The sequence below is a fragment of the Stylophora pistillata genome, chromosome 1 (genome assembly GCF_964205215.1).
Source record: "Stylophora pistillata chromosome 1, jaStyPist1.2, whole genome shotgun sequence".
Lineage (NCBI taxonomy): Eukaryota > Metazoa > Cnidaria > Anthozoa > Scleractinia > Pocilloporidae > Stylophora > Stylophora pistillata.
Window position 1 is genome coordinate 5,530,369 of NC_142519.1, and position 21,534 is coordinate 5,551,902.

General features: G+C 37.8%; 3 protein-coding genes and 1 pseudogene across 3 annotated transcripts; all 4 read right to left on the reverse strand.

The window, feature by feature from the left end:
• Positions 1–1,649: 1,649 nt before the first annotated feature.
• LOC148740983 (G protein-coupled receptor GRL101-like) lies at positions 1,650–5,642 on the reverse strand. Its single transcript, XM_088738161.1, has 5 exons — positions 4,846–5,642; positions 4,038–4,319; positions 3,354–3,763; positions 2,967–3,060; positions 1,650–2,506 (listed from the first exon to the last, which is right to left on the reverse strand). The coding sequence occupies exons 1-5, from the start codon at positions 5,048–5,050 to the stop codon at positions 2,421–2,423; spliced, it is 1,077 nt and encodes a 358-aa protein (XP_088594287.1). The 5' UTR covers positions 5,051–5,642; the 3' UTR covers positions 1,650–2,420.
• Positions 5,643–8,172: 2,530 nt separating this feature from the next.
• LOC148740984 (neuropeptide SIFamide receptor-like) lies at positions 8,173–10,107 on the reverse strand. The gene has a single exon (XM_088738172.1). The coding sequence runs from the start codon at positions 9,866–9,868 to the stop codon at positions 8,897–8,899; it is 972 nt and encodes a 323-aa protein (XP_088594298.1). The 5' UTR covers positions 9,869–10,107; the 3' UTR covers positions 8,173–8,896.
• Positions 10,108–12,181: 2,074 nt separating this feature from the next.
• LOC148740985 (neuropeptide receptor 15-like) lies at positions 12,182–14,063 on the reverse strand. Its single transcript, XM_088733273.1, has one exon. It carries the CDS (start codon positions 13,688–13,690, stop codon positions 12,725–12,727), a length of 966 nt encoding a protein of 321 aa, XP_088589399.1. The 5' UTR covers positions 13,691–14,063; the 3' UTR covers positions 12,182–12,724.
• A 5,113-nt stretch (positions 14,064–19,176) lies between these two features.
• LOC148740986 (neuropeptides capa receptor-like) lies at positions 19,177–20,954 on the reverse strand (annotated as a pseudogene).
• Between the last annotated feature and the right edge of the window lie 580 nt (positions 20,955–21,534).

Here is a 21,534-nt window from a genome sequence, read left to right on the forward strand (position 1 = left end):
TTTTTTTGATCAACGCATTGTTAAAGAACTTAAATCTGAAACACTACTTCGCTTAGCTGAACTAGTGCTCACACTCGATTGTTTTTCGTTCGGGACAACTTTTTCAAACAAACTAATGGCGTGGTCATGGGTACCAAAATGGGACCCAGCTATGCTAATCTTTTTGTAGGTTTTGTCGGAAACCAATTTTTCAGCCAATACAATGGCCCCAAACCTGAACTCTACGGTCGCTATAATAACAACTGTATCGGCGCAACCTCCTCTACTAGAGAGGAACTAACTCAACTCATAACCGCAGTCAATTCCTTTCACCCGGCTCTCAAATATACCTGGAAAATTTCCGACAATTCTTTATCCTTTTTAGACATCAAAGTTTCAATTGAAGACAAGGGTTTAAATACTAGCGTGTATTACAAACCTACAGATCCATATAACTACTTGTTGTATTCATCTTCGCATCCATCTTATGTGAAGAATTCCATTCCCTTTTCTCAGTTTCTAAGACTTCGTCGTTTCAAGTGTAGTGATGACTGATTTTTTTCACAAATCAGAGTCTATGTGCTAGTTTTTCGAAAAACGTGGTTACCCTATTTTTGTCGTTCAAGCGGGTCACCACCGCGCCCAACTTATTGATCGACAGTCAGCACTCACTAGAAACGTCACAAAAAGAAAATTCCGACCGCATTCCATTTACCCTCACATTACATCCTCACAACCACTCAGTTAAATCCATTTTTCTTAAAAACTTTAAATTAACTCAAAACGATCCAGGGACTGGCACTATTTTTTCGCAATCTCCACTCATTTCATTCAAACGCGACAAAAACATAAGCAATTTGTTGGTCGAAAGTTCCGAATGACCAACCCAGCGGATTTTAAATGCGCTCGCGCACGATGCAAAACTTGTTCTTTCATTCGCAGTGCTGAAAAAATATCAGGACCCAAACGATCCATTACAATCACTGATCACTTCACATGCACCTCAACCAACGTCATCTATTGCATAACTTGCACTTATAGCAAAAAGCTATACAGCGGCGAAACAGGAAGACGACTAGGTGACCGATTCCGAGAACACCTTAGCGACGTAGAAAGGAATGACAAAGATGCATCAAAGCCAGTCGGCGGCTAGACGCTTTAATCTACCTAATCATTCTAAGCAACACATGGCAATCTGAGGTCTTTCCTTACATTTACATTTAGGTAATTCGGAAAGCCGTAAACTCTCTAACAAAAGTTTATCTTCCAAATCGGCACTCTTAATCTCACATGTATCAACGAACGCTTTTCATTCTACTAATTTATCTCACCAATAGCGTACCTTCACTTTCTGCCTAGAAACCCACACGCAACCCACAATTCCTCCATTCGCTCTAACGAAGGGCTAATGCTCCAAACGTCAACTTTTTAACTCTTTTACGTTGGCCAATTTACAATTTCAACTTAGTTCATATTATCAAATTACCTTGTTAACCCCAACGACGCAGCACCACAGTTTCTTCAGAAACTTACCCCTCTTATTTTTTAACTGTCAAAACAGGAAATTTGTCCTTACTTTAGGGAGGAGCTCTTGAAGTCGGTCACGCAGATATAGAACATAAAACAGTGGATTGAGATGGCTTGTCTGTTTGTAACAGGAGCAAAGTAAATTGAGCTAAATATTTAATTACAAAATGCAGAAAGTGGAGCGGGTTTTCCAAAGAACCCCACATCTCCTAAACATGAAAATAAATATTTTTGTTTTTACTCATATGATACTTAGCATTTGTGTAATGTTTGAGCCAAATTGGTGATTTTACTGTTACCACCAATGCACAGCTTTCTCGTAGCTACTTTCTTAATTGTTTGCCCTCTGATAAATTTCAGGTAATTTCTGAAAAAATTCAATGAATCAAAAAAAAAAAAAAAGCCAAAAAGAATTGAGCACTCTACTTACTAATGAAATGGCTAAACAGCACACAGCAACAATTGAATTTCTAGTGATCTGCTTTCAACTGTTGTCACTCCTAAATTAGAATATTTGCATAATCTGTGAGCAAGCTCTTTTTGCTATTTTTGTACAATGCTAGTCAATTTGAGAATTGTAAGTCATGTACGGAAGGCGAGTGAAATGAGAGTACGCGTTCCCTGTTTGCTGTAAACATAGAGCTATTTCAGGATTAATACTGCTTTGAATGTAGGAATTGATTCTCTCGCTTTAACCATCGTTCATTCATGATTGCTTTTTGCTGTTGTTGTTTAAATTTTTCTTAAGAGAGCAGAAAAGTATGAGAAGTCGTATGTACAAAGTTGACACCGCTTAACAGGGGAAACAATTTCGATGAAGAACACTTCGTGTGAAGTTCGTAGAAGGCTCCATCGCTCTACATCAGGGTATTTTAATATCTCCACGCGGCTGTTTTAATTGTTTCCAATAGAGTTCATTTGTTGCTGGGAGGATGGCTGGATGTGACGTCCAAAGAAATAGAGTTGCATTGCGCGGTGTCAAGCTGTGTCCCGTCTTCATCTACCTCAACAAAACATACATATTTAAGAGGCAAACTCTTCGAAATACTATCGAATAATAATTTAAAATAGTTGAAGTTGTTAGTTATTAATCTTTCTTTATAAAGGATAACACAAGCGGTTCTCTTCATTTTTACTGCTTTTAAGACGAAAGCTTGCTGTGTCTTGCGCCAAAATTACTACGAAAATCAGCTAAAAAAAATTCTCGCAAAAAAACTCAGCCAGAAGTCAAGGAGCATACCGGCCAGTACTAAGTGATGACGTTTTTTTTACTAAAATAACGAAGGAGATAACTAGGTCTCCGGCTTTACCATTACAGCTGGGGAACATAGCCACAGAATAAGTAAGTGACAAATGCTCCCATTCTGCTCTTAATCAAAAATAATTGAATAACAAGAACCCTTTTCTTCTTGAAACAAGCGAAGTAATCTTCGGAAAGTAATGTTGAAATTTTCCCTCACCAGATATTGCAAGTCCATCAGATCGTTTCTTGCAGCTGAACCAATTACAGCGCGTCACAAGACTATAACACCAGTTTGCAAGAACGCCCCTTACCTGGAAAAGTTTTCAAAACCACTTAAAATGTAAAAAGAAAATTTCTGATTCTGGCGATTTCGACGGAGAGTTGATAAAGGACTCGATATAAATTAGAAACGTCCTAGCCAAACTAAAAGGAAGTGGTTACGAAGAAGTTGGTGGCTACACGTGACCATCTTTAGTGCGCATAGTTTTGGTTTGATTTCTCCTTAATGGCGTACGTATTGCAAATTTTCCCAGCCCGACAAGAAAAAAAAAGCCTCTGTACAGCACAAAGAGGTAAATGCAGTTCCTTCAGCCAATATCCTCACCTTCGGAGTTGAAAAGGTGTAGAGGACAGGATTCACAGAGGAATTTACCGGCAAAACAAAGACGGCAAACCATACATACACCTCCCCTTGTTCATCGTAAAAGTTTCCCGTAAGAGCAAGAATACTTAGAACAATCACAGGGATCCAGCAGCTTAAGTCTGTTAAGATGATGGCGAAAACCCTCCTCGCCAATGCGGACTCTCTTTTGATGCTGTTCGAAGTCACTTCAGATTCACCGTGAGCCTTGACTCTCCTTTGTGACTTGGAGACTTTCACGATGATAGCAATGTAGGCCACCATGATGAATAGGAAAGCAGCGAGATTCAAACCAATAAACAGGCCAACAGAATATTCCCAGCCTGCCAGTCTTTCTGAAGACAACTGAAAAGGTAGACATACCGATGAACGACCTTGGAGTGGAAATAATATCCATTAGAGTGAACAATGATTTCCTTTGTTTGTAGGCGTAAACATAGTTTTTCATTAATATCTAAGGGGGTAGGGAAGTTTAACTACAACAAGTATAAAAACCTTTTCTCAATGACGTAGGCATGACTTACCATGGAGAAGTGGCTCTATTACGAGACAGGATGATATGGATTGTTAAAGCACAGAAGTTGCGCTAAGCCACCATTAAGGTGGAAATGAGAACTTTTAGGTAACAAAGAGCAGAACTACTTTTACCATAGAACCCATATCTTCTGTCCTCGTTGAAAAAGTATGGAGTATCAAAAGCTGGTACCACAGCAATTACAGTTCCACAGAGCCATACCAAGGCGCAAATGATGTAGGTTCCTCTTAATGTCAGACGTGGGCATCTGAAGGCAAAAACGATACTTAACAGCCGGTCAGCGGTTATCACAGTAAGCATGAGTACCGAAACCTCGCTTGAAAGTACCGAAAGGGCGCCGGCCACTTTACATAGGACTCCCGACCGCCATATCAGATCGAAGCTGAAGTAAGTGCCTAAGATAAAAAAATGTAGGTGCTTATCTTCCTTAAAAGGAAATTTTCAAATTAGTTCCAAATTAGAATAAAGGTAAAAGAGTTGATTACAAATCTACGAATGAAATTCCCATAAGTGTTTTATGAATTTGTCAACGAGAGCATTCCCCGATATTAACTTTGACATTCGTTACCAGAGAGAGAATGTCTTTCAACTGTTATACATCTTTAGACACACTGATTTTTGCTGAATGTTTACAAAAATGCATGAATTGAATAGCGACTTGCATGTCTTTTAAGCGCCAATTAAAGATGAACTGATGCTATGTAATTTTATCGCCGCCATCGTTAAGCGATTATGAAAATTTACTATCTTTTATAAATAGTTCGTGATCAGTTTTCAGTCAATATCTTCAAGAGTTCCAAATTTTTTTTAGGCTTCTTTTCCGCGTTATATTGAGTTGTAGCTCACTTGCAAGGATCATTTCTCTGACTTCTATATTATCTCCACGTCTAAATACTATGCATATCATTTAATTGCGTTTACCTGCCCATATCTCGTCCTTAATCGCTATCATCATGAGGTACACTCCCATAAGGAAATCAGCCACAGCCAGATTGGTCAGAAGGCAGGTTTGAACTGGATGGTCGTCACGCCTGATGAGACGCCATGCTACCACGGCCAGGTTACCAAGGACAGCTAGGATACCTAGCAGCCAGATACTCCTCCTTGGGCCAACAGCATCTATCATGCGATTACAGCTCGACAAGGCGTTACCTTCCAGCTTGGGGTACTCACAATTTACTTCTTCAAGGTGGAGAGAAGCGTAACAACACAAGGAGAAACTGTCTAGTTTTCTTGAACGAGATGGAAACCCAGAAAATTTGTTTTAATAATATGACCACAGCATCACTGAACAATGTTATGGTTTTTAACGTCGCTCAACCCATCAAAGTACATGTAATTCTTCGACAAAAGCTAACTAGGTCCCAACCTATAACCTGGATGCCACTGATTCAACAAGGAAACCATGCTTATGACTTCAAATTATTCGATTTGATTGTCAAATTTTCGCAAAGCCGACACCGCACATCATTTATTATCTAAATGATAATTCTCAAAAAAGAAACAACAACTTTGAGTTTAAATTTACAAGACATGTTTCGACATTCTCATGTCATCTTCAGTTGCAAATGAGCATTTAACTGTTGTACATTTGAATTTAGATTAGGGTACGTTACAAACTACGTGTCAGTGCTTACGTTACATTTGAATGTTAAAAACGCGAAAGATGTAAATAGCGCGCGCTTGACTAGATCAAAAAATAAATAGATAAATAGAAAATAAATAAATAAAAATTGTAATAATAGTAAAAATAAATTAAAAGACCATGGAACAACATCATTAAACGGAAAGAGACAATTCTAGATGTTTCAATTGCTGATTAAGGATAGGTTTTTCCCACTTAATATGCAATGCCTCTTTGATCTTAATTTGGTATTTTGAAGGGGCAGAATCTAAGATCGTGAAACATTCAGTATCACAAGAGTCAAGACAGGCCCTTGATCATTGCAGGTGCTTGTAAATATGCGAAGTTTTGTCCGACAAGAGGTGCTCACGAACTCGTGTACACATGTGGCGAGTGGTCTCACCAATATAACTGACATTACAGCCAGCACATGAAAATTTATATATGACACGCGAACGTAGACCCAGCGGTACTGAATCTTTCACACTGAACATGTTTCTGAGTTTAAACGTACTGAAGACTAACTTAATATCTAAATCAGTTCTACTATAACGTTTGAGTAGTTGTCTTAACTTAGTCTGAGCGATGTTCGAAAACCGACCAACGTAGGGAAGTTTATAATAGTGCGCAGAAGGTTTACCGGAGTTAGAAGAGGCGTTCTGCCCAGTAGGAGGATTCTTTTTCTTCGCTAGATACCTGTAAAATGATCTTGTCTATGACCCAAGACGGAAAACAATTTTTCCGTAGCAAGAAAATAAGTTTCTTGACATCTAGATGAAAACCAACCCAGGAATTATTGATCTTATATGTTCTGTCAATCAACGTTCTGACTAAACCTAATTTGTAAATCAAAGGGGCGAAGCTGAAATAATTAGTAAGAAGGCCAGTAAACGCCTTCTTGCGATATACACTAGTGACGATGGATGTATAATTGTTGTTTAACAATATGTCTAGAAACGATAATTTCTTGTCAATTTCCTTTTCCATTGTGAAACGGATACTAGGATGCCTGGCGTTGATATAATCAAAGAACACGAGCGCGTCCTCCTCGTTATTGAACAAACAAAAGGTGTCATCAACATAGCGTCTGTAGAACAGAACTTCAGAGAATGAATAGTTATCCAGCCAGTTTTTTTCATGATGTCCCATAAAGAGGTTTGCAAGTACTGGAGCAAGTGGGGACCCCATGGCAACCCCATCTATTTGATCATAAAACACACCCTTAAACAAGAAACCAGTCTCAGCTGTTGCGAAGGTAAAAAGCGTTTTTAGGTCAGCGGCGTTTATCTTAAGACCAGGGTTACCTTGATAAATGTATCTGATCGCCAGATCGATACATTCATCAAGAGGTATACTAGGGAACAGACTCTCAACATCGAAAGATACCATGAACTTCCCTGAGGTTGATAACTGGTTGATTTCATGTACAAAAGAAAACGTGTCGCGGACGTTGTATTCACGCGGGACATGTGGCTCTAGAAGATTACAAAGGAACTTAGATAAATTGTAATTGTAGGTACCTATTGAAAATACTATGGGTCGAAAAGGAGGTGTTTCATTAGGCTGCCGAGCCTTGTGCATTTTAGGTAGCCCATAAAACCTGGCTGGTTGAGAACCAGTTGGATAGATTCTCTCATAGGTATCTTTGTCTAAGTGGCCCTTATTTTTAAGCGCTCTTAAAAAACGTTGTAATTTACCCTCTCTTTGTAATGTAGGATCGTTATCATTAACCTTAAACTTAGAAGTATCACTGATAATGGAAAAAAATACCCTCTTCGTAGGCTTTCCTGTCCATGAAAACTAAGCCATTTCCTTTGTCAGGCTTCAGTATTACAATGTCCTTGTTCTTCCTCAAATCCTTTAGTATCCTACATTTCTTTAAGTCCGCTGCAGAAGGTTGGTGTGAAGAAACGTACGAATGGGCAAGATGAGAAAGGTCTGCGACCAGTTTTCCCTTTAGCTTCCTGTCGAGTAGATTTCTGACCATGGTGCGATTAATCAGCTCAAAACAAGAGAAGACATCCGTTTTGCTTATGTTAGGAGGACAGATAGAATGTGAAGGACCATATTTAAGTATTTCCAATTGTTCGGACGTGAGATTGTGCGACGAGAGGTTGGTGACTGTCTCCGTTGAAGCAAACGGTAGAACCACGTTTCGCGTTAAACTTTTAAGTTTCTTCTCGTGAGTGGCGATAACACGTTTTACAGCCTTCTTGACATTATATTTAATAGTTCCATGGAGGATGTATCCATCGATGTTGTTGACAATGCCATTGATATGCACCGCTAATCTGTCTCTTACTATGGTTAACTTACAGAGTTCCTTTCTTCGTTTGGCGATAGCACTTCTTAATAGGCGTTTTCGAATAGCATGTACATCATGTCTACTTGTGTTAAGCAGTTGAAAACAGATGAACTTTGGAAACACATTTAAGGATAAACAGTTTTTAAGAAAATTCAAATCCAACTCAGCTTTGCTTACTTTGATAGAAGTCTTCTCAAACTTCCGAAGGTCAGAGATGCTGACTTTCTTATCATATTTTTCTGCTATGTCGTGTATAATGTTACCAAAAGGACGTAAAGACAGCAGAGTGACAATAACTCAGAGTGACAATAGCTGTAATGTCAGTTATATTGGTGAGACCACTCGCCACATTTGTACACGAGTTCGTGAGCACCTCTTGTCGGACAAAACTTCGCATATTTACAAGCACCTGCAATGATCAAGGGCCTGTCTTGACTCTTGTGATACTGAATGTTTCACAATCTTAGATTCTGCCCCTTCAAAATACCAAATTAAGATCAAAGAGGCATTGCATATTAAGTGGGAAAAACCTATCCTTAATCAGCAATTGAAACATCTAGAATTGTCTCTTTCCTTTTAATGATGTTGTTCCTTGGTCTTTTAATTTATTTTTATTATTATTACATTTTTTTATTTATTTATTTTCTATTTATCTATTTATTTTTTGATCTAGTCAAGCGCGCGCTATTTACATCTTTCGCGTTTTTAACATTCAAATGTAACGTAAGCACTGACACGTAGTTTGTAACGTACCCTAATTTAAATTCAAATGTATAACAGTTAAATGCTCATTTGCAACTGAAGATGACATGAGAATGTCGAAACATGTCTTGTAAATTTAAACTCAAAGTTGTTGTTTCTTTTTTGAGAGTTATTGTCACTCTGCTGTCTAAATGATAATATTGTAAATATTATCATTTAGATAATATTTACAATATTCTTCACTGTTCAAGTGCGCAAAATATTATCTCCAAATGTGTATTTATATATCAGTCATTAAAGTTCTGTGATTTGTTCCGTAGTATGGACGCAGCAGATGCGACTCACTTTAAACACCGACGGAAACATTTAGCAAGCAGGTCTTTAACGGCTGCACGATAATTAGAACTAAATGCAATCAGAATAAATGGGTTGATGGCTGTACTGAGCAATGGAAATACATAATACAATAAACCAGGATATAAAAGATATTTGTCATCAAAAAAATGCTTTGGAAAGGACGCTTTTAGAATCAGATAAATATAGAGAGGTGTCCAGCACATGAAAAATCCCAAAGTCACCGATCGAAAGATTTTCATAATGTTCTGATTTTCTTTGGATCTCAGTGCATGTGCGTCTCCTTCACTGCTGCTGATTGGAAGCTCTGCTCGCCTCTTAAGATGCTTGAAACTTATAGAATGAACAACTAATATTAAAACCAGCGGCGCTAAAAAGAATAAAATGAATTGCGTGAAGTAATATACTTTTAAAAGTAACATGCTCATCATGTTTCTACAAAATGTCTGTCTTCCTTCGAGTATGATTTTTGAATAGATAAAGTATGGTATGCCACCAAAAACAGGTAAAAGCCAGCTCAGAAGAAGAAGAATCTTCCGAACCCTTGATGTTATATTTAGGGACTTCAGTGGAAACACAATCGCAATGAATCTATCCACAGATATTAGCACCAAGCTCTCAATCGACACCGCGTATAACACAGCTCTCGAATAAATCCCCAGCTTGCAGAAAAAGGTAGCGAGTACTTGATCAGTAATTAAGCTTCCTCCAGGCTTTAACATCCCCTCGGTAGCATAGAGCGGCCAATTAATGATCACGCTCACCACATCCGAAATCGCCATGTTCATAATGTACCAATTACAGCTTGTTTTTAGGTTTGATGCTCTGAGGAAGGCTGCAATCAGGAGGAAGTTTCCTAAAAATGCAATAACGCTGATCACGGAAAGAGCGACTGTGAATACAGTGGAAGGTACAGAAGAGAAACATTCTGGTTGAAGATATGTCGTGGAGTTATTCATTTTCAATCGTAAGATTCTTTTCTTGCATGCTATGTTAGCTGCTCATATGCCCTTGGCGAAATACCCTGAGCTTTCTGGAGATGGTGCTGCGTCTATCACTCTGTCTTGAGTTTTTTTCAATTTGCTCTATATTTTTCCGTGTGTTTTCTAACCTATCTATTCACACGTCGCAAATTGGCGAAGAAAGATGAAATGAATGCTGAACTCACTGATTTTGACTCTTTGAGAAATTTGCCACGTATCCACACCGAAGGACAAAGAAAATCTCTCTATTTCAAATTTTTTTTACTTTTTTTTGTAGTCATCGCAAAGCACAGTATGACCACCTGCAAATTACTCTTGCTTTGCATTCCATTTATGTCCTATGCATATGATTTGCCCATTGCCCTTAGTTGTCAGTAAACCTTTGTTTGTACTTGTCATTTTATATATGTTTTATTGCTTCATCTAACTTTTAATCAACATCAACCGTCAAAAAGCACTTCAATATTAACAGCCAAAGAGACACTTGCCACGAACAGTTTTGGTCTCAAAGAATCTTCGGACTTGTAAACTAATCACTTCGTTCCAAAATATATTCACTTTTGGTCATTTTAATTGTTTTTTTTTTTTTTGGTCTGAACTAGTGGTTTGGAAATGAGTTAATACTAAATTAATATTTTATTAACTTAAAATCGCTTTCCTCATTTTAATAACTTGTTTCTGATCACGCCACAACGCGCAATTTCCATCGTTCGACTTTATCATAAAGAGCGTTCTGAAAGCCGTCTTTGACTATTATTGTAAAACGGGAGAAAAGGTCTTGAGTGATGGAAGACACGGCGAGTTTTTATCAGCGAAAACTCATTGGAAGTTTTCGTCAACATTGTCGATGTCGGACAACAACTGTAATCGGCTGATTCGATTTTTTTCTTTTAATTGCTTTTATTCGCTCGCGATATTCCAAACTTAACTCGAGTCTGGCTTCAAAAAACGAGCCCTAAAGGCTCATGCAATTTTGTTAGTGTTTGAAGAAATTTACTCGTGCTTATTCATTCCAAATTGCACTCGAAATCATGTGATTACCTATACTAATACTGCTTCGAATGTATGAATTGATTCTCTCGCTTTAACCATCGTTCATTCATGATTGCTTTTTGCTGTTGTTGTTTAAATTTTCTTAAGAGAGCAGAAAAGTATGAGAAGTCGTATGTACAAAGTTGACACCGCTTAACAGGGGAAACAATTTCGATGAAGAACACTTCGTGTAAAGTTCGTAGAAGGCTCCATCGCTCCACAGCAGGGTATTTTAATATCTCCACGTGGCTGTTTTAATTGTTTCCAATAGAGTTCATTTGTTGCTGGGAGGATGGCTGGATGTGACGTCCAAAGAAATAGAGTTGCATTGCGCGGTGTCAAGCTGTGTCCCGTCTTCATCTACCTCAACAAAACATACATATTTAAGAGGCAAACTCTTCGAAATACTATCGAATAATAATTTAAAATAATTGAAGTTGTTAGTTATTAATCTTTCTTTATAGAGGATGACACAAGCGGTTCTCTTCATTTTTACTGCTTTTAAGACGAAAGCTTGCTGTGTCTTGCGCCAAAATTACTACGAAAATCAGCCAAAACAAATTCTCGCAAAAAAATTCAGCCAGAAGTCAAGGAGCATACCGGCCGGTACTAAGTGATGACGTTTTTTTTCTAAAATAACGAAGGAGAGAACTAGGTCTCCGGCTTTACCATTACCGAAAGGTTGCTGTGTCTTGTGCCTTCACAGCTAAGAAAATCAGAGCAAATTTTTCTTTTTTTCGTATGACACGTTTTCCTGAAGTCAATGAGCTTTTTATGTAGTACTAGGCAGGGCTATTTTTTTTACGGATTCAAAGAGGAAAATTGGGTTTTACCTCCTCACTTCCTATAAATGACATAGCCACAGATAAGTAGGTAACGAATGCACCCAATCTGCTTTTAAATGAAACTTATAAAATCATTAAAACCCATTTCGTCTTGAAACAAGCAAAAAAGGAGGGTTATAATTTCCCTTGCCAGATCTAACGAGTCCTTCCGATCGTTTCTTGCAGCTGAGCTATTAACAACGCTTCACAAGGCCATAAAACCAGCTAACAAGGACGCTTCTTACTTGCAAGTCTTCTATGACAAGTTTTATCCTTGTTTGAAGGAAAGAGGGGGGGGGGAATCTCATTTGGCCATTTTCGCATAGTTTCTTTCAGCTTATACTTATAGCTGCTGGAATGTTCAAATATTTCCACTTACGGACATGAACAGGAAATTTCATTTAACTGACCCATGGGAATATTGTCTTTTTGTTTTGGAGATTTATTTGGACTTCTTATTTTAAACAAAATACATTACAGGGTAATTGGTACTGTTCAAACATTCATACCTGTTTCTACAAAGGCGTTGAAAACGCAAAGGTGACTTCATATCGCTTGTTTTCAACGCCTACTTCTGCTACTTAAGAATAAGCTTGTAATACAGGTTCTTTACTATGTTACTAGTGGTCATATTGTGAGTTTTTGTTAAAAATGACAATATAGTTAGCTTTTTGCAGGATATCCTATGTTTTGTTCAACATGATGCATCTTCTGTTTAAGAGAATATTAGTTTCCACCTTGACCGAATGTTCTTTAATATAGGGCTCCGCTTTGCATGTCAGCTCTATGTTAATAGAAGAGCCCCCAGGCGCCAAACATGTCTGTTATTTCATCACTTTTTCTATTATCATTTAGTTAACAATATTCTTCACTGTTCCAAAGCGCGAAAAATTATCTCCAAATGTGTATTTATATATCAGTCATTAAAGTTCTGTGATTTGTTCCGTAGTATAAACGCAGTAGATGCGACTCATTTTCAACACCGACGGAAACATTTAGCAAGCAGGTCTTTAACGGCTGCCCGATAATTAGAACTAAATGCAATCAGAATAAATGGGTTGATGGCTGTACTGAGCAATGGAAATACATAATACAATAAACCAGGAAATAAAAGATATTTGTCATCAAAGAAAAGCTTTGGATATGACGCTTTTAGAATCAGATAAATATAGAGAGGTGTCCAGCACATGAAAAATCCCAAAGTCACAGATCGAAAGATTTTCATAATGTTCTGATTTTCTTTGGATCTCAGTGCATGTGCGTCTCCTTCACTGCTGCTGATTGGAAACACTGCTCGCCTCTTAAGATGCTTGAAACTTATAGAATGAACAACTAATATTAAAACTAGCGGCGCAAAAAAGAATAAAATAAATTGCGTGAAGTAATATACTTTTAAAAGTAACATGCTCATCATGTTTCTACAAAATGTCTGTCTTCCTTCGAGTATGATTTTTGAATAGATAAAGTATGGTATGCCACCAAAAACAGGTAAAAGCCAGCTCAGAAGAAGAAGAATCTTCCGAACCCTTGATGTTATATTTAGGGACTTCAGTGGAAACACAATCGCAATGAATCTATCCACAGATATTAGCACCAAGCTTTCAATCGACACCGCGTATAACACAGCTCTCGAATAAATCCCCAGCTTGCAGAAAAAGGTAGCGAGTGCTTGATCAGTAATTAAGCTTCCTCCAGGCTTTAACATCCCCTCGGTAGCATAGAGCGGCCAATTAATGATCACGCTCACCACATCCGAAATCGCCATGTTCATAATGTACCAATTACAGCTTGTTTTTAGGTTTGATGCTCTGAGGAAGGCTGCAATCAGGAGGAAGTTTCCTAAAAATGCAGTAACGCTGATCACGGAAAGAGCGACTGTGAATACAGTGGAAGGTACAGAAGAGAAACATTCTGGTTGAAGATATGTCGTGGAGTTATTCATTTTCAATCGTAAGATTCTTTTCTTGCATGCTATGTTAGCTGCTCATATGCCCTTGGCGAAATACCCTGAGCTTTCTGGAGATGGTGCTGCGTCTATCACTCTGTCTTGAGTTTTTTTCAATTTGCTCTATATTTTTCCGTGTGTTTTCTCACCTATCTATTCACACGTCGCAAATTGGCGAAGAAAGACGAAATGAATGCTGAACTCGCTGATTTTGACTCTTTGAGAAATTTGCCACGTATCCACACCGAAGGACAAAGAAAATCTCACTCTATTTCAAATTTTTTTTACTTTTTTTTTGTAGTCATCGCAAAGCACAGTATGACCACCTGCAAATTACCCTTACTTTGCATTCCATTTATGTTCTATGCATATGATTTGCCCATTGCCCTTAGTTGTCAGTAAACCTTTGTACTTGTCATTTTATATATGTTTTATTGCTTCATCTAACTTTTATTCAACATCAACCGTCAAAAAGCACCTCAATATTAACAGCCAAAGAGACACTTGCCACGAACAGTTCTGGTCTCAAAGAATCTTCGGACTTGTAAACTAATCACTTCGTTCCAAAATATATTCACTTTTGGTCATTTTAATTGTTTTTTTTTTTTGGTCTGAACTAGTGGTTTGGAAATGAGTTAATACTAAATTAATATTTTATTAACTTAAAATCGCTTTCCTCATTTTAATAACTTGTTTCTGATCACGCCACAACGCGCAATTTCCATCGTTCGACTTTGTCACAAAGAGCGTTCTGAAAGCCGTCTTTGACTATTATTGTAAAACGGGAGAAAAGGTCTTGAGTGATGGAAGACACGGCGAGTTTCTATCAGCGAAAACTCATTGGAAGTTTTCGTCATCATTGTCGATGTCGGACTACAACTGTACTCGGCTGATTCGATTTTTTCTTTTAATTGCTTTTATTCGCTCGCGATATTCCAAACTCAACTCGACTCTGGCTTCAAAACACGAGCACGTGGCCCATAGCAACGAGCTGATATGTCAATTTTATACAACATAGTAGCGGCTGAAAATAAAAGTTTGGGAGGTGGGAGGGACAAACATATAAATGTTTTCTGTAACAGTGACTTGATTTTCTAATTTGGGCCCGGGTCATTTGAGCAAACGTTGTATGTTCTGTCAACCTGTGAAATTCGTCGCCCTTGTGAGAAAAAGGTGTCACACTCTGTACTATCACTTGTCGCGCTTTGCAATAAAACGTGTCGCACATCCTATTAAAAAATCTCACCGCGCTTCGTAATGAAAAAAGCTGTCGCATTTGTATAACACTTGTCGCAATTTGAAATAACACCTGTCCCACTATATGTTGACAATAAAAGTTGTCACGTCTTTATTCATAAATCGTGGAAAGAATGAAATGCTGTTTTCTTCAGGATTTGTGCCTGCAATGATGGTTATAACAGAGTTTGTAAAATTCCAAGTATCAGATCATCACTGAATTCTTTAATAGAGAGTTAACAAATTTGGCACAAATGAATTTACTGAAATCATGTTAAAAACCCTCCTTTTTTAATTTGGTAATATCAACTAAGTTGAAATGGCGGAAGTCTTCCGGGCCTAAAACATTTTTTTTGATCAACGAACTGTTAAAGAACTTAAATCTGAAACACTACTTCGCTTAGCTGAACTAGTGTTCACACTCAATTGTTTTTTGTTCGGGACAACTTTTTCAAACAAACTAATGGCGTGGTCACGGGTACCAAAATGGGACCCAGCTATGCCAATCTTTTTGTAGGTTTTGTCGTAAACCAATTTTTCAGCCAATACAATGGCCCCAAACCTGAACTCTACGGTCGCCATAATGACAACTGTATCGGCGCAACCTCCTCTACTAGAGAGGAACTAACTCAATTCATAACCGCAGTCAATTCCTTTCACCCAGCTCTCAAATATACCTGGAAAATTTCCGACAATTCTTTATCCTTTTTAGACATCAAAGTTTCAATTGAAGGCAACGGTTTAAATACTAGCGTGTATTACAAACCTACAGATTTACATAACTACTTGTTGTATTTATCTTCGCATCCATCTTATGTGAAGAATTCCATTCCCTTTTCTCAGTTTCTAAGACTTCGTCGTTTCAAGTGTAGTGATGACTGATATTTTTCACAAATCAGAGTCTATGTGCTAGTTTTTCGAAAAACGTGGTTACCCTGTTTCTGTCGTTCAAGCGGGTCACCACCGCGCCCAACTTATTGATCGACAGTCAGCACTCACTACAAACGTCACAAAAAGAAAATTCCGACCGCATTCCATTTACCCTCACATTACATCCTCACAACCACTCAGTTAAATCCATTATTCTTAAAACCTTTAAATTAACTCAAAACGATCCAGGGACTGGCACTATTTTTTCGCAACCTCCACTCGTTTCATTCAAACGCGACAAAAACATAGGCAATTTTTTGGTCGAAAGTTCCGAATGACCAACCCGGCGGATGTTAAATGCGCTCGCGCACGATGCAAAACTTGTTCTTTCATTCGCAATGGTGAAAAAATATCAGGACCCAAACGAGCCATTACAATCACTGATTACTTCACATGCACCTCAACCAACGTCATCTATTGCATAACTTGCACTTATAGCATAAAGCTATACAGCGGCGAAACAGGAAGACGACGAGGTGACCGATTCCGAGAACACCTTAGCGACGTAGAGAGGAATGACAAAGACGCATCAAAACCAGTCAGCGGCTAGACGCTTTAATCTACCTAATCATTCTAAGCAACACATGGCAATCTGAGGTCTTTCCTTACATTTAGGTAACTCGGAAAGCCGTAAACTCTCTAACAAAATTTTATCTGCCAAATCGGCACTCTTAATCTCACATGTATCAACGAACGCTTTTCATTCTACTAGTTTATCTCACCAATTGTTTACCTTCACTTTCTGCCTAGAAACCCAGACGCAACCCACAATTCCTCCATTCGCTCTAACGAAGGGCTAATGCTCCAAACGTCAACTTTTTAACTCTTTTACGTTGGCCAATTTACAATTTCAACTTAGTTCATATTACCAAATTACCTTGTTAATCCCAACGACGCAGCACCACAGTTTCTTTAGAAACTTACCCCCCTTATTTTTTAACTGTCAAAACAGGAAATTTGTCCTTACTTTAGGGAGGAGCTCTTGAAGTCGGTCTCGCAGATATAGAACATAAAACAGTGGATTGAGATGGCTTGTCTGTTTGTAACAGGAGCAAAGTGAATTTAGCTAAATATTTAATTACAAAATGCAGAAAGTGGAGCGGGTTTTCCAAAGAACCCCACATCTCCTAAACATGAAAATAAATATTTTTGTTTTTACTCATATGATACTTAGCATTTGTGTAATGTTTGAGCCAAATTGGTGATTTTACTGTTACCACCAATGCACAGCTTTCTCGTAGCTACTTTCTTACTAATTGTTTGCCCTCTTATAAATTTCAGGTAATTTCTGAAAAAATTCAATGAATCAAAAAAAAAAAAAAAAAGCCAAAAAGAATTGAGCACTCTACTTACTAATGAAAAGGCTAAACAACACACAGCAACAATTGAATTTCTAGTGATCTACTTTCAACTGTTGTCACTCCTAAATTAGAATTTTGCATAATCTGTGAGCAAGCTCTTTTTGCTATTTTTGTACAATGCTAGTCAATTTGAGAATTGTAAGTCATGTACGGAAGGCGAGTGAAATGAGGGTACGCGTTCCCTGTTTGCTGTAAACATAGAGCTATTTCAGGATTAATAATATACATGAGAAAATTTCTCAGTTCTGATTGGTTAAGATGAATGCAGTTTTCAGTTAATTCAGTGCAGAAGAGAGTTAATTCAGTGCAGAAGAGGTTTAATTCAGTGCAAAAGAGGAAACAAACCAGACATCCTGATTGGTCAGAATGATTGGTCAATGTCAATGTGAAGGTCAAGGTCAAGGTCAATGTCACGGTCAATGTCACTTGCAGGGTTTGAATAAATTATTTTTGCACGTGATGCGCGCGCTTTTCTTCTGCGTAGTTATGAGAAGCTACCTCGTATTTTTTCATGTATATTATTAATAGATAATCACATGATTTTCTTGTGCAATTTGGAATAAATAAGTACTTGTAAATTTTTTCAAAGACAACAAATTGCACTCGCCCTACGGGCCCATGCAATTTTGTTAGTCTTTGAAAAAATTTACTCGTGCTTATTTATTCCAAATTGCACTCGAAATCATGTGATTACCTATACTAGTACTGCTTCGAATGTATGAATTGATTCTCTCGCTTTAGCCATCGTTCATTCATGATTGCTTTTTGCTGTATTTGTTTAAATTTTTCTTAAGAGAGCAGAAAAGTATGAGAAGTCGTATGTACAAAGTTGACACCGCTTAACAGGGGAAACAATTTCGATGAAGAACAGTTCGTGTAAAGTTCGTATAAGGCTCCATCGCTCCACATCAGGGTATTTTAATATCTCCACGTGGCTGTTTTAATTGATTCCAAGAGAGTTCATTTGTTGCTGGGAGGATGGCTGGATGTGACGTCCAAAGAAATAGAGTTGCATTGCGCGGTGTCGAGCTGTGTCCCGTCTTCATCTACCTCAACAAAACATACATATTTAAGAGGCAAACTCTTCGAAATACTATCGAATAATAATTTAAAATAATTGAAGTTGTTAGTTATTAATCTTTCTTTATAAAGGATGACACAAGCGGTTCTCTTCATTTTTACTGCTTTTAAGACGAAAGCTTGCTGTGTCTTGCGCCAAAATTACACGAAAATCAGCTAAAAAAAAATTCTCGCAAAAAAATTCAGCCAGAAGTCAAGGAGCATACCGGCCGGTACTAAGTGATGACGTTTTTTTTCTAAAATAACGAAGGAGAGAACTAGGTCTCCGGCTTTACCATTACCGAAAGGTTGCTGTGTCTTGTGCCTTCACAGCTAAGAAAATCAGAGCAAATTTTTCTTTTTTTCGTATAACACGTTTTCCTGAAGTCAATGAGCTTTTTATGAAGTACTAGGCAGTGCTATTTTTTTTACGGATTCAAAGAGGAAAATTGGGTTTCGAGATAAAACAACGATTTACCTGCTCACTTCCTATAATGACATAGCCACAGATAAGTAGGTAACGAATGCACCCAATCTGCTTTTATATCAAACTTATAAAATCATTAAAACCCATTTCGTCTTGAAACAAGCAAAAAAGGAGGGTTATAATTTCCCTTGCCAGATCTAACGAGTCCTTCCGATCGTTTCTTGCAGCTGAGCTATTAACAACGCTTCACAAGGCCACAAAACCAGCTAACAAGGACGCTTCTTACTTGCAAGTCTTCTATGACAAGTTTTATCCTTGTTTGAAGGAAAGAGGGTGGGGGGGGAATCTCATTTGGCCATTTTCGCATAGTTTCTTTCAGCTTATACTTATAGCTGCTGGAAAGTTCAAATATTTCCACTTACGGACATGAACAGGAAATTTCATTCAACTGACCCATGGGAATATTGTCTTTTTGTTTTGGGGATCTATTTGGACTTCTTATTTTAAACAAAATACATTACAGGGTAATTGGTACTGCTCAAACATTCATACCTGTTTCTACAAAGGCGTTGAAAACGCAAAGGTGGCTTCATATCGCTTGTTTTCAACGCCTACTTCTGCTACTTAAGAATAAGCTTGTAATACAGGTTCTTTACTATGTTACTAGTGGTCATATTGTGAGTTTTTGTTAAAAATGACAATATAGTTAGCTTTTTGCACGATATCCTATGTTTTGTTCAACATGATGCATCTTTTGTTTAAGAGAATATTAGTTTCCACCTTGACCGAATGTTCTTTAATATAGGGCTCCGCTTTTGCATGTCAGCTCTATGTTAATAGAGGAGCCCCCAGGCGCCAAACGTGTCTGTTATTTTATCACTTTTTCTATTATCATTTAGTTAACAATATTCTTCACTGTTCCAAAGCGCGAAAAATTATCTCCAAATGTGTATTTATATATCAGTCGTTAAAGTTCTGTGATTTGTTCCGTAGTATAAACGCAGTAGATGCGACTCATTTTAAACACCGACGGAAACATTTAGCAAGCAGGTCTTTAACGGCTGCCCGATAATTAGAACTAAATGCAATCAGAATAAATGGGTTGATGGCTGTACTGAGCAATGGAAATACATAATACAATAAACCAGGAAATAAAAGATATTTGTCATCAAAAAAATGCTTTGGATATGACGCTTTTAGAATCAGATAAATATAGAGAGGTGTCCAGCACATGAAAAATCCCAAAGTCACCGATCGAAAGATTTTCATAATGTTCTGATTTTCTTTGGATCTCAGTGCACGTGCGCCTCCTTCGCTGCTGCTGATTGGAAACACTGCTCGCCTCTTAAGATGCTTAAAACTTATAGAATGAACAACTAATATTAAAACTAGCGGCGCAAAAAAGAATAAAATGAATTGCGTGAAGTAATATACTTTTAAAAGTAACATGCTCATCATGTTTCTACAAAATGTCTGTTTTCCTTCGAGTATGATTTTTGAATAGATAAAGTATGGTATGCCACCAAAAACAGGTAAAAGCCAGCTCAGAAGAAGAAGAATCTTCCGAACCCTTGATGTTATATTTAGGGACTTCAGTGGAAACACAATCGCAATGAATCTATCCACAGATATTAGCACCAACCTCTCAATCGACACCGCGTATAACACAGCTCTCGAATAAATCCCCAGCTTACAGAAAAATGTAGCGAGTGCTTGATCAGTAATTAAGCTTCCTCCAGGCTTTAACATCCCCTCGGTAGCATAGAGCGGCCAATTAATGATCACGCTCACCACATCTGAAATCGCCATGTTCATAATGTACCAATTACAGCTTGTTTTTAGGTTTGATGCTCTGAGGAAGGCTGCAATCAGGAGGAAGTTTCCTAAAAATGCAGTAACGGTGATAACGGAAAGAGCGACTGTGAATACAGTGGAAGGTACAGAAGAGAAACATTCTGGTTGAAGATATGTCGTGGAGTTATTCATTTTCAATCGTAAGATTCTTTTCTTGCATGCTATGTTATCTGCTCATATGCCCTTGGCGAAACACCCTCAGCTTTCTGGAGATGGTGCTGCGTCTATCACTCTGTCTTGAGTTTTTTTCAAGTTGCTCTATATTTTTCCGTGTGCTTTCTCACCTATCTGTTCACACGTCGCAAAGTGGCGAAGAAAGATGAAATGAATACTGAACTCGCTGATTTTGACTCTTTGAGAAATTTGCCACGTATCCACACCGAAGGACAAAGAAAATTTCTCTCTATTTCAAATTTTTTTTAACTTTTTTTTGTAGTCATCGCAAAGCACAGTATGACCACCTGCAAATTACCCTTACTTTGCATTCCATTTATGTTCTATGCATATGATTTGCCCATTGCCCTTAGTTGTCAGTAAACCTTTGTACTTGTCATTTTATATATGTTTCATTGCTTCATCTAATTTTTAATCAACAGCAACCGTCAAAAAGCACCTCAATACTAACAGCCAAAGAGACGCTTGCCACGAACAGTTCTGGTCTCAAAGAATCTTCGGACTTGTAAACTAATCACTTCGTTCCAAAATATATTCACTTTTGGTCATTTTAATTGCTTTTTTTTTTTGGTCTGAACTAGTGGTTTGGATATGAGTTAATACTAAATTAATATTTTATTAACTTAAAGTCGCTTTCCTCATTTTAATAACTTGTTTCTGATCACGCCACAACGCGCAATTTCCATCGTTCGACTTTATCACAAAGAGCGTTCTGAAAGCCGTCTTTGACTATTATTGTAAAACGGGAGAAAAGGTCTTGAGTGATGCAAGACACGGCGAGTTTCTATCAGCGAAAACTC